We start from the raw sequence: 13,805 nt of genomic DNA, 5'->3' as shown, positions 1-13,805 counted from the left end.
CCTGAGTTAAACGCTCCAGCAGTATTTCCCTGGGAGAGAGCTCACATGTATTTTTGTCAAGCGTTGTCTCTCTGCTGCTCTGTGCACGAGGCTCCTGCCAGCTGGCCATCTTGGAGTTATGGCTGAAAGAGAGTGACAGACAGGCCACCCCAAAGTCACCAATCAATCACCATGGCAATGCTATATAACAGTATTTACAAGTCAACACATTCAAGATTTAGAGGAAACTGATCCCGGACCAGTCAAAGAGAGCGTCTATCCATATAGAATAGTCACTCACTCTATGTAGAAAGGCTCTCCTGAGTCGCTGTAGGCCACCTCCCAGTTTTTAGGCATCACTGCTCGCACCCTGGAACGGGTGCTGCCATGGCCATTCTCCATGGCACTGCCATCCCCTCCAATGGACCCTCTGGACAAGGAGACGGGATGTGCATTGCTGATACCCACTAATCCACCTGGAGCGTATATAAAGAGGACAGTGAAAATGATGTCACTGAAAACTTGTGTTTGACACATCTTACTATAGAAGTTCTCAGATAGCCTACACTCAGTGAAAATAGAACCGTTGAATAACTTACTCTCTGAAATCATGGACATTGGCTACACTGAATGTAGTTTACAGCTTTAAATCCACATGTACAGATCCAGATCCATTGAGTTAAGTGTTTCAAAAATCGCTAAAGGCAAGGCATGTACTGCTGTTCATTGAAGACAGTTCAGTATCACTATGGTTCCCTCCAACCTCGACACCAAGCTCAGAGCCCTGGGTCTGGTCACCCCCCACTGCAACTGGACTTCCTGATGGGCAGACCACAGGCTGTGAGGATTGGGAACAACACCTTCTCCACACTGGTTCTTAAACACAGGAGGCCCCCCAGGAGTGTGTCCTCAGTCCTCTGCTGTACTACCTGTTCAAATTCGGCATGTCGCCCTGGGTCCTCTCCAAATACTACCGTTGCACCATCGAGAGCGTTCTGACCGGTTGCATCATGGCCAGGTACGGGAATTGCTCCATCCATGGCAGCAAGGCCCTCCAGCACGTGGTGAAGATGGCCCAGAACATGACTGGGACCATGCTCCCACCCATCCAAAACATCCCCTTAAAACAGTGCCTGAGGAAGGCACACAGCATCACGAAGGACCCCACACATTAGCTGTTCTCTCCCTTACCGTTGGGCAGGCGGTATCTGAGCATGAGATCTGATACCAACAGGCCAGAGACAGTTTCTATCTACAAAATAAAAATATCAGACTGCTGAACACTTGAACTGGACTGACCACCTGCTCTGATTCTCCACACCTTAGCACACATGCACTCAATCATGCACACACCCACTGAGACACACACACACACGGAGACACACACACACACACACACACACACACACACACACACACACACATACACACACACACACACACACACACACACATACAGGTATATATGCATTCATACTACACACACGTCACAACTGCTGCTATCAGAATCTTATTGTACGGCTCAGTTTATACACTACCCCCCATGCCCCCCTTCCCCAAAACACATGTAAATATTGTACTATAAATTGTGCCTTCCAGTACTTTAATTATGCTCAAATGTTTATTATATTCTACTGTCATTTACTTTATGTTCATATTCTTATTTTTTACTATTTCTTATTGCTGTTGCATTGTCGAGAAGGAACTTGCATATAAGCATTTAGTTGGATGATGTAAACCATGCGTATCCTGTACATACGACTAATACAACTTCAAAACTATATGTAAACAGCTTTTCCCGACCCTCCTGTCCTTTAGAATGTAGCAGGCGTGGGAGGATGTAGCCTGCTGCACACCCAGAGCTGCAGTCAGAGCCAGCCCAGCAAGCGCTCTGTTCAGCACCACCCGACCTGGCGATAGATGACTCAGCAGCACAGGTCAGGACCATGGACAACTCCCTGCTCTCTGCCTGTTCCCTGCCTGCCACACAGCCTAGTCTGCCCGTGGTTAGCTAGGCCCTCCTCTGGAGCAGGTCCAGCGATCGATGCAGCCCCAGACCCACAAAGAGCTAGGAGCATACTAATCATGCCCATCATTGATTAATTTGGCCATCAAAAACTCGGAGGTACAGAGGGACAAGGCAGTCTATACAGTTTACGGTAGCTGTTGGCCACCATACTTAGCTAGATAAATGGAGGAAAACAAATCACACATTTTGACAACTTAAAATCACAAAAATGTTTTGGATAAAACATGATTTACTGCCACAACTGTTACTACTACTACTACTACTAATACTACTATTATGATTACTACTAATACAACTACTACTTATTACCACTATATGACTGTAGTAGATTGGTCACCCATATAGCCTTACGGGACAGTCTGTCTTTGGTAAACCTGCCTGACAGGCCAGAATCTTCCTCGCTGTTCTCCCCCTCCTCGGCTGCTTTCTCCAGGTTGCTAAGCGACTTGCTGCGTGTTCGGAAGTTCCGGAGCAGGTTGCGGTGTTCCTGGTAGGTGATGGGAGGACTCTCTGGACCAATGTGTACTGGCCGGGGGGTGCCGTAGTAGTTCCCTGGGAGAAAACAGGATGGGAGAGAGAGTGACGTATAAAGTGAGGTAAATAGATATATTTGTATTGTTAGAAGCATATTGGTACTTTTGGCTTTTGGGGGCAAGAATAAAAATACATAAATAAATAAAACAAATAAGATTGTGAAAAGGATAAAAAGGATAAGAGGTAAAGCGATGTAATCTAGAGATGGAGTTCCCAAACACACAGTTGAAATGGCTATCATTGTATGAAATATAGAAAATACAGGAAATCCTAAATATGATGACAGCAGTGTTCCAGTGCAATGCATGCATCACATAGATTTACCATCCAACCTAGGGATCAGTACAGCACAGTATACTTTTACCTTCTTCAATTATATCCTTCTGTTGTGGCAGCTACAGTACAAATCAAATTACTTCAATCTATTTCTCCAGCTCCAGCACAGAGAAACATTAGGTTGCTGATGTACTCGTCAAGGTTATCCCACCATAGTGTAACAGTACCGCAGACCCGCTGATTCTCCGGCTGCTTTGCAGGAGCCGTACCGCCATCAATGTCACATGTGAGGCAAAGTGAAGATGGCATTTATTGTGCCCCTTAAACTTACATGAATTATGCATGCTAATCCGGGGTTGCTTTTTTAATCAGAGGAAGCGGTCCAACTTTAACCCTCCCCTGACTGGGGTGGGTTGTGCAGGTTGGAGCAACTGAGACCTGTTCATTAACTACATGGATGTAATAAGGCTTCCTCTGAGAAAATGTTCTTATATCCCATTATATTAATGATATTCACCAGCTATGTGCCTGCCTGGTAAGGGACTGTGTGGACTGGTTTGTGGGTTAACCCCTTTAGATAGACTAGCGTCCTCTATCTGCAATATACAATATGCTACCTACAGTGTGTTGATCATGAAAGAATGTCTATGAAATTAAATGCAGTTGAAGTCAGAGGGAGACGACTTAGCGAATAAATACCTCTCCTCTCCTCACCTTTGAACTTGCCGCTCTCCAGAAGAGCTCCTGACTCCTCCAAAGAGAAGAACTCTTCTATGGAGACAAAGTTGTAGTCCACCCCTGAGATCTCCCCATCATGGGGCAGTCTGGTCGTGCCTGGAGAGTGAGCCAAGAGAAAGTTACACATCCCAATCTGTTTCCACAGTTCACTGTTAGAACTTAATGCATTAGCATACCCCTCATGAAATGCAACAAAAAGTATTGAAACTGATACTGTATATAGCATGTGCAATTAGAATATGTACAGTCACATAATACGTGGCAAGGACTCATTCTGTGTGCAATAATAGTGTTTAACATGATTTTTGAATGACTACCTCATATCTGTACCCCACACATACAATTATCTGTTAGCTCAGTCGATATTGAATATTCCTTTGAGCATGATGAAGTTATTAATTACACTTTGGATGGTGTATCAATACACCTAGTCACTACAAATATAAAAAATACAGGTGTCCTTCCTAAATCAACACATCACAGAGTACCACTCTTCATATTTTCAAGCATGGTGGTGGCTGCATCATGTTATGGGTATGTTTGTCACCTGCAATTGAGTTTTTTTAGGGATAAAAATAAACGTAATAGAGTTAAGCACAGGCAAAATCCTAGAGGAAAACCTGCTTCAGTCTGCTTTCCAACAGACACTGGGAGACAAATTCACCTTTCAGCAGGACAATAACCTAAAACACAAGGCCAAATATACACTGGAGTTGCTTAACAAAACGACATTGAATGTTCATCAGTGGCTTAGCTACAGTTTTGACTTAAATTGGTTTGAAAATCTATGGAAAGACTTTAAAATGGCTGACGATGATCAACAACCAACCTGACAGAGCTTGAAGAATTCAAAAAATAATAAACTGCAAATATTGTACAATCCAGGTGTGCAAAGCTATTGGAGACTTACCCAGAAAGACTCACAGCTGTAATCGCTGACGAAGGTGATTCTAACATGTATTGACACAGGGGTGTGAATAATTATGTAAATGAGATATTTTTGTATTTCATTTTCAATAAATGTCTAAAAATGTCTAAAAACATGTTTTCACTTGTCATTGTGGGTTATTGTGTGTAGACAGGTGAGATAAAAAATAGAATTAATCAATTTTGAATACAGGCTGTAACACAACAAAATGTGGAATATGTCAAGGGATATGAATCGTTTCTGAAGGCACTGTAGTCTACAGCACTTCATATTCTTTCTTAGAGATGAAAGGAAGATACAGATGTCAGATCATAATTTGATCACTCTGTTGTTGCTGAGAATTTTCCTGCACCACAAGATTAACAGAAATTCAGTGAAAACCCCCAATAACACACGGCTATATTAACAGTACTGCACTTTTCATGTAGCCTAATTTTGGCCAGCTAATTGCCTAACCACTGATCAAGCACCATTACATCAGCAGAAAAGTGTGAATGGACTAAGCTTGTTGCAGCAAAAAAATTAACTAGTCAAATTAAGATCCAATATCTGTAGGTTGATTAGTAGCCTTTTACACTTGTACCCGTATGTATACGGCTTGAAAATTGCAGATTTGGACACTGATAAGTGCCTAAATTGGAACACAGTGGCCGTACAGTAACATGCTATATAAATGACCTCAGAGCTCAGGCTCTGTGCTTCACAGCTCTGTACGGGTTTTGACTGACAGGCTTTCTGAACTTGAGCACAGCACATGACAAGAAGTTGACCCCGTCCCTCCCGCTAATTGGGCAACTTTAGTAAAAAAAAACATTTTTTGAAATCTGACTGAGGGAAATGCTGTAAATTAAGAGGATTATAATAAATACTGCTTTTGATGTCATACAAGCAAGCCAAACACCCGTGAGTCCAAATGTGCATTTCACATTTCCATATCATAAAACTCGTGTAATATAGTGCCAACATTTATGATCACTATGTTAGATGTAGAGCTACAAGATGTCATGGCGTTATACCCTAGGTTTAATAGCTACCATGGTTATGCATATGCTTTCCATATTTCTTCTGTAAGAAACATTTCATATAGCCCCATCCATATATGCCAATTCCCACGAGTGTAAGGGGTTAAATCAATTACTTACTTGTTACATGTCAGCATGGGTGAAACTTGCTTGTAAACCTTCCAAAAGAAACCCTAATCAGGCCTCAGTCTGAAATGAATCCCCTCCAAACAACAAGCTATGGTCAAATTCCTGTCCTTCTCCTTCTCCTGGAGGACCACATACTGTATCATAGCAGAGTGGGGCCAGTAGGAGGGAGTCAAACCCAGTTACTCCATAAAACATATGATTAATGCACTGCTGTCTCACCATCAGGGAGGGCACAGCACTCCACACTACAATGACAATGACACAAAGACACACAACACTGCCTGCCTCTCCTCTTCATACCCTGTTAGAGCGAGGTAATACGTCCCAATCAGCAACAGAAGATGAGGCTCTGTCTCTAATAAAACATCTGATAGCAAATCTCCTGATGGCCTCTGACGTGTGTAGAATTATTCTCCTCCCCTCAGGACAGAGTAGACTCATTAATGCTAATACTGAGGAAGTAGGAAATGTGTGTGTGTCTGTCTGTGTGTGTGTGTGTGTGTGTGTGTGTGTGGCTAGGACTCATTACCAATGCCCTCCTCTGAGATATATATGACATGTCAGCAGGAGATAGCTGGGATTATTGACATATTCCTCCATGCGTCTCCCCTCAGGCCCCCCACTGATCCCATGGGCCAGGGGAGAGAGGGAGAGAGAGGAAGAAAGAGTGAGAGAGATAGGAGGAGTTTTAGTAGTAGAGGGGTAATTAAGCAGAGCTTCATATCAACACCAAGACACAGCTGTCAGTCAAAGACAGAACAGGAGTCAGAAGTTGTCATGATCAAACCCACAGTGGGCAAAACTGACTAGCCAACATCACTACAGGCCAACATCACCACAGGCCAACATCACCACTGGCCAACATCACTACAGGCCAACATCACCACAGGCCAACATCACCACAGGCCAACATCACCACAGGCCAACATCACTACAGGCCAACATCACCACAGGCCAACATCACTACAGGCCAACATCACCACAGGCCAACATCACTACAGGCCAACATCACCACAGGCCAACATCACCACAGGCCAACATCACCACAGGCCAACATCACCACAGGCCAACATCACTACAGGCCAACATCACCACTGGCCAACATCACTACTGGCCAACATCACCACAGGCCAACATCACTACAGGCCAACATCACTACAGGCCAACATCACCACAGGCCAACATCACTACAGGCCAACATCACCACAGGCCAACATCACTACAGGCCAACATCACTACAGGCCAACATCACCACAGGCCAACATCACCACAGGCCAACATCACTACAGGCCAACATCACTACAGACCAACATCCCCACAGGCCAACATCACTACAGGCCAACATCACTACAGACCACCATCCCCACAGGCCAACATCACTACAGACCACCATCCCCACAGGCTAACATCACTACAGGCCAACATCACTACAGGCCAACATCACTACAGGCCAACATCACTACAGGCTAACATCACTACAGGCCAACATCACCACAGGCTAACATCACTACAGGCCAACATCACTACAGGCCAACATCACTACAGGCCAACATCACTACAGGCTAACATCACTACAGGCCAACATCACTACAGGCCAACATCACTACAGGCTAACATCACTACAGGCCAACATCACCACAGGCCAACATCACCACAGGCCAACATCACTACAGGCCAACATCACCACAGGCTAACATCACTACAGGCTAACATCACTACAGGCCAACATCACTACAGGCCAACATCACTACAGGCCAACATCACTACAGGCTAACATCACTACAGGCCAACATCACTACAGGCTAACATCACTACAGGCTAACATCTCTACAGGCCAACATCACTACAGGCCAACATCACTACAGGCCAACATCACTACAGGCCAACATCACTACAGGCTAACATCTCTACAGGCCAACATCACTACAGGCTAACATCACTACAGGCCAACATCACTACAGGCTAACATCTCTACAGGCCAACATCACTACAGGCTAACATCACTACAGGCCAACATCACCACAGGCTAACATCACTACAGGCTAACATCACTACAGGCCAACATCACTACAGGCTAACATCTCTACAGGCCAACATCACTACAGGCTAACATCACTACAGGCTAACATCTCTACAGGCCAACATCACTACAGGCTAACATCACCACAGGCTAACATCTCTACAGGCCAACATCACTACAGGCTAACATCACCACAGGCCAACATCTTCTAAGAACCAAAGACTAATACAGTGAGGATATCCACACACTGACTTTGTTCAAATAACAAGTCACATTTTTCCTTTTGCATATATTGCAAAATAAAATATTATAAACATGAACCACTTGTTTAAAAAAGGAATACATCCAAAAAAAACATGAATATAATAGGATGCAACTTATTATCCACTGCTAACTGCCAGCTAGGCCACGGTTTGCCACCTCATCTTAAAAACATATTGATCTGAGACAGTAAATCAGGCCTAGCAAAGTACATAAGAGACTTTCAGATTGACTCAATTGATACACCAATCACCCCCGTGTCTGTGATCTACAGTGGCTAACTAGCTTCATTTACCTCAACGCTTTTACATGTGTGTAAATAACACATTTCATACCCCCCAATAGGTTGTTTGTGTCCTGGAATATTAGGAGAAGCAGAGATGTATATCAGGAAGTAATACAAGAGTGTCATTTGAGCTGACTTGCTCGTGTTTTTGCAAGTGGGCTAAACTAGGATTTCGACATTGTTACAGTGTTGGTCTATGTTGGTATAGAAGGGAGAGCGGGAGAGCAGCGGCATCTTACTGTGTCATCCATCTCCTGCAGATCAGAGGATTACACAGCCAGGGGATGAGCGTGCCGCCTCGCTGTCACTCCAACTTAGAGAGCCAGGCAGGAAGTTGTGTCACAAGTCTATCCACACCCGGGTCTAGCTGCGCCAGGGCGGCTGTACACAAGGCTCTCTAATCCATAATCCATAAATGCTGGACATATTTATAGTACAGATGCTACAGACTAAAGATCAGACTGATCCATCACCTCTACCCCCCCATCTAATTACAAACTGGACCAATTGAATTGTTATGTAAAAGGACTTTGGCTTGGAGAATGTGTATGCCTCTTTTATGTGGATGTCCTGTAGGTCTCAATGTTCAAAGCTCAAAGACACAATGTTTTGTTGTTTTCTTGCGTATTCTCGGGAGTTTTAACCTGCATGTGTGTGTGTGTGTGTGAGAGAGACGTGGTGGAGAGGCTGACTGGTCTGGCAGACTGTTCCACATGACCTACTTCCTGGCTAAACAAGAGATTAGCGCCAAACTCCCCATCGCCGTGGGCTGGCCAGGCTATGGCCGGCCAGAGTGGTCTGTGTCCAGCCCGCAAGGCAGACTAATGACAGTTTAAGAGAGACAACATGACACAAGCCAAACCTATCAGACAGATATTATACCAGTCAGTGATATGACACCAAAATAAGAGCTTCACAGAAATCCACACCATAGTCCTCTCCAGTCCACTCTCACAGTGACATCACTCTGGCCTTTAGAGAGAGGATTGAGAGAGCAACCGACGCTCTGTATACCCAGAAGTCTTTGCTTCAAATGTTTTAGACAACTTTAAATCATTATCATTGAACAAATTAATTGAGGTTAACTATATAAATAGATGAAAACACATACAAAATAAAGAGAACATTAATATGTAACCAAACAAGAAAGAGATAACAGACATGAACCTGTGAAATAGCATAAAATGAAGACAGAAAAAGCTACCGATACAAGCCTGGCGATTAACTGCCACACTGGATAAAATTAACAGTGTAACAATACAGACAGTTGCCATGGAAATGTCCTGGGGAATATTCCTCTAGGTGCTTTCTCTCACCTAAACTTGACTTGTAATTGAATGTTTGACTGATGAAGCCAGGGTTGACAAATCACTAGTTAAATCCACTCAACACATGCCTATGTGCATATATTTACACACGGAGGTGCCAAAAACAGCTTTCCCGGCTCTGATTGTGATCGCACACCAATTAACAGTGTTTTCCTAGTGCCAGCCATGTAGGTCTACTCTAAATCTAAATGAATGTATTAGATAAGGGACTTGTTGAAGTGTTTAAATGTTCAGATGCGATGTCCAGATATGTAATGAGCATAGAGATACTAATTCCTATTTCTATTATTAAAAAGTACTTACTAACCTATAATGGACTCATCTTACTGCAGGCCAACATCACTACTATACACCCATGTTACAGCCTCTGGAACATATACAGAGGTGCAGCTCACAATTACAGCGTCCCAACGGATTTAGAGGGCATAGCTGCCAAGGACTTTAACGGGGACTCGCAAGTTACAGCAACAGGGGTCCGTAGCGGGCACAGTTAGAGGGAGAGGTATTGGGCACAGTTAGAGGGAGAGGTATTGGGCACAGTTAGAGGGAGAGGTATTGGGCACAGTTAGAGGGAGAGGTATTGGGCACAGTTAGAGGGAGAGGTATTGGGCACAGTTAGAGGGAGAGGTATTGGGCACAGTTAGAGGGAGAGGTATTGGGCACAGTTAGAGGGAGAGGTATTGGGCACAGTTAGAGGGAGAGGTATTGGGCACAGTTAGAGGGAGGTATTGGGCACAGTTAGAGTTGGGCACAGTTAGAGGGAGAGGTATTGGGCACAGTTAGAGGGAGAGGTTAGAAGGAGAGGTATTGGGCACAGTTAGAGGGAGAGGTATTGGGCACAGTTAGAGGGAGAGGTATTGGGCACAGTTAGAGTTTGGGCACAGTTAGAAGGAGAGGTATTGGGCACAGTTAGAGGGAGAGGTATTGGGCACAGTTAGAGGGAGAGGTATTGGGCACAGTTAGAGGGAGAGGTATTGGGCACAGTTAGAGGGAGAGGTATTGGGCAATGTTAGAGGGAGAGGTATTGGGCACAGTTAGAGGGAGAGGTATTGGGCACAGCGTCATGGGACTTACAAGGCACTGCTCGGAGGTAGAGGTTCTCCCGGATGACCTGCTGAAGCTGGCTGTCCATGGAGCCTGGAGTGAAGCACTTACTCAGATACAGCCTGAGGTCCTTACACAAGGCAGAGCCTGAGGGGCAGAGACAGGGAGAGAGAGGAGAGAGAAACATAAAGAGGGGGGGAGGAGAGAGAGACAGAGACAGACAGAGAGAACTTGCTAAATCAGCTCAACAGTCAAAAACTGACGAATTGTGTAAATATTTGTATACCCTGTCAAAAGGAGAGTGACAACCCAAGCCAACATTCCCCAGACTGTATTGCTACAGTAGCTTTGATTTACCCCTATATCATTCCAACCCCCTCCTTCTCAATCCCTCCCTCTCTCTCCCTCTCAATCCCTCCATCTCCTTCTTAACACCTTATCAGTCATCCCGAGTACATAATATATTATTTCCCGGCCTCTCATGCATAGCCTAATAACACAGAGGTGGTGTGGTGCTGTCGCACAGCAGGCTGGGCTTTTGGCCCAGGCACTTATTTCACTCTCTGATCTATTCGTTTAATCTCAAGTGCTTGATGGCCTCTGATGACAAGTCACTTGGTGTTATGGATGGCCTGAGAGCATCTCCCTGCTCGTCACACTGACAGACGACCACCACGTCCACTCCTTCCCTGCCCCTGCTGCTACTCTGCTTCCCAACCCTCTGTCTCAGGTAAAGTGGCTGGGCTCTAGGCTGGGCCCAGATGTGAGTGCAGATTGAATCCGCTGCGCTGCTATTAAAACGTCTCTGTAATAAAAAATATAATAGCACAGGTCGTCTCCTACAACCACACATGATCCGCCACATATGGTCAGTATGACGCGCAAGACCCGGGCCTGCAGCTTCCTGGGAGAAATAATGAGAGGCTTTTGTTGGCATTGTGAAACAGCTGTCCAGCATTGTGCTTTATGAATATAAAATAAATATATCAGACTAATGTTGCCATATACACTGTGAGTAAAATGAACTGGAGTGCTTGCTTTCACAGAGCTATGTTGCTTTCACAGAGCTATGTTGCTTTCACAGAAACAACAGGATGCACTAGACAAGAGCCCCTATGATGTACATCCATGAACACTGCTTCACCACAACACAACACGGCACATCACTCACAATTAAGTAAGGTGTTGTCCTACACATCCGCTTTCAAGGTCATCATAGACAGTGATGATAGTGTTTGTCTGTCAAAACATGGACAGGTTTGGTACAAGCCCTTTAATCCTTGTGTGTCACATAGATATAATGAAGGGATCATTTGCCACACTTACTTCGTCTCATATCATGTCATTAGTGGTGGAAAGCCTGAAAACACTATGGTGTCCCTGACAGCCTGGATTGTGGAGGAAGAGAAGGTGGAGGAGGAGGCGGAAGGAGGATGTGTAGAAGGCGGAGGTGGAGGAGGGGGAAGGGGGGCAGAGGAGGAGAATGAGGGGGAGGAGAAATGAGGAGGTGTAGGCCTACAGCACAGGCAGTACAGCAGCACATGACAGCTCAGCCCATCCATCTCTGTTCAAAGTACATGCAGTCGGAATACCCAGGTAGGGTATTGGCTCTCAGAATGATTATGGATGTACCAGCGGTAGAGGGACCAGAATTAAAGGGCCCCATTTACAGTCCTGCTGGCGATTTAGCCATCAATCTACCCCAGCAAGGCCATGGGGAGCCACGGTCAGGTGACATAGTGCTGACATATTGCTTCGTTCAGACCTAACAAAGACATCCGTCACCCCACCCCCCTCTATAAATTCCAAGGCCCCTCCAGGGTGATAGACAACTGTATTGTCACATCGGCACAGCCCTCTCTGGACTCCTTGTCACATGTGTCATCGGGAATTTGAACACTTCCCTCTCTCCACACACTGTGTTTTCAGGGACCGCCGCAGTAGACATCTAAATGCTGACATTTATTTATTTATTTATTTACATTTTAAGTCCTTTTTTCGCCCCAATTTCATAGTATCCAATTGTTTTTAGTAGTTACTATCTTGTCTCATCGCTACAACTCCCGTATGGGCTCGGGAGAGACGAAGGTCGAGAGTCATGCGTCCTCCGAAACACAACCCAACCAAGCCGGAGGAAACACCTTGCACCTGGCGACCTGGTCAGCGTGCACTGCGCCCGGCCCGCCACAGGAGTCGCTAGTGAGCGATAAGACATGGATATCCCTACCGGCCAAACCCTCCCTAACCAAGACGACGCAAGGCCAATTGTGCGTTGCCCCACGGACTTCCCGGTCACGGCCGGCTGCGACACAGCCTGGGCTCGAATCCAAAGTCTCTGGTGGCACAGCTAGCACTGCGATGCAGTGCCTTAGACCACTGCGCCACCCGGGAGGCCCTGACTGCTGACATTTTTCATGTGATTCAACATGTAAAATCAGTGCACACTCGGTTCACAAATTACATCCAGAGGTGCTAAGTACTCTGGGCCAGCAAACTCTGGTGGTTAGACTCTGCTGGTTAGACTCAGTTGTTGTCAAATTTGTTTTTCCAGTATCAGTGATTATTGAGCTATGTTTAGATAACCACTTGGGAAGCGTGTTATTCTATGAGTTGCCTAAGGGAGGTGTTATCACGTTAAGGAGAAGTTGGGGTGGACAACGATTTAAGAGAATGACGGATGAGGCAGCAGCATTCACAATGTGTCCCCAGACCAAGGAGTAAGTTACCATACCGAGCCATACAGTACCTGGTGAGACCGTCTTGATGCAGATGGGATGGAGGCAGGAGTTAAGGACCCCCCGGACATCTCCTAGTGTCATCCCTAACACAGGGGTACCCCCAATCTCTAGGATGATGTCGCCCACTGTGAACCCGCCCCCGGGGGCTGAGGTGACGAATGGGAACTCTCCATAGTCAGCTCCGCCACCCACCGCCACCCCCAGTTCCCCAGAGGAACCAACCAGGGGGATGAAGCTCTCCTGGACCTTGGAGCGCCAGTGCAGCTTCCTCACGGCTGCCTTAGACATAGCAAAAGAGCTGAGGAGGGGAGAGAGGGAGAGCAAGAGAGCGAGAGAGCGAGCGAGAGAGGGTGTGAGACAGAAACAGGGAAGACAGTGTCACTGACACAATCGTGTTATTAAGGTGTGATTTCATGTCTGAGGATTTCATTACAACCTGATGTTTCCCAAGGTACTGAAAATGTAAAGAGCATAGCATATCTTCAATACAAAA

At 45.5% G+C, this 13,805-nt stretch overlaps 1 protein-coding gene across 5 annotated transcripts in view; it reads right to left on the bottom strand.

Annotated features, from left to right (window-relative positions):
• Positions 1-13,805, bottom strand: part of LOC112221527 (membrane-associated guanylate kinase, WW and PDZ domain-containing protein 1) — a 46,704-nt gene that overhangs the window by 20,644 nt on the left and 12,255 nt on the right. For 4 of the 5 annotated variants that reach the window (XM_042303824.1, XM_042303825.1, XM_042303822.1 and 1 more), the window contains exons 2-7: positions 13,321-13,610; positions 10,605-10,721; positions 3,533-3,652; positions 2,360-2,560; positions 281-455; positions 46-122 (exon numbers count right to left, since the gene is read on the bottom strand). In XM_042303824.1, the coding sequence (XP_042159758.1) occupies positions 46-122; positions 281-455; positions 2,360-2,560; positions 3,533-3,652; positions 10,605-10,721; positions 13,321-13,600 (970 nt within the window). In that variant the 5' untranslated portion in view covers positions 13,601-13,610. The remainder of the gene's footprint in view (positions 1-45; positions 123-280; positions 456-2,359; positions 2,561-3,532; positions 3,653-10,604; positions 10,722-13,320; positions 13,611-13,805) is intronic. The other variant, XM_042303823.1, reaches the window with a different exon arrangement.

The sequence above is a fragment of the Oncorhynchus tshawytscha genome, linkage group LG22, assembly GCF_018296145.1.
Source record: "Oncorhynchus tshawytscha isolate Ot180627B linkage group LG22, Otsh_v2.0, whole genome shotgun sequence".
NCBI classification, from domain to species: domain Eukaryota; kingdom Metazoa; phylum Chordata; class Actinopteri; order Salmoniformes; family Salmonidae; genus Oncorhynchus; species Oncorhynchus tshawytscha.
Note: the sequence above shows the minus strand (reverse complement) of the source record. Positions and strands in the feature narration are given on the sequence as shown.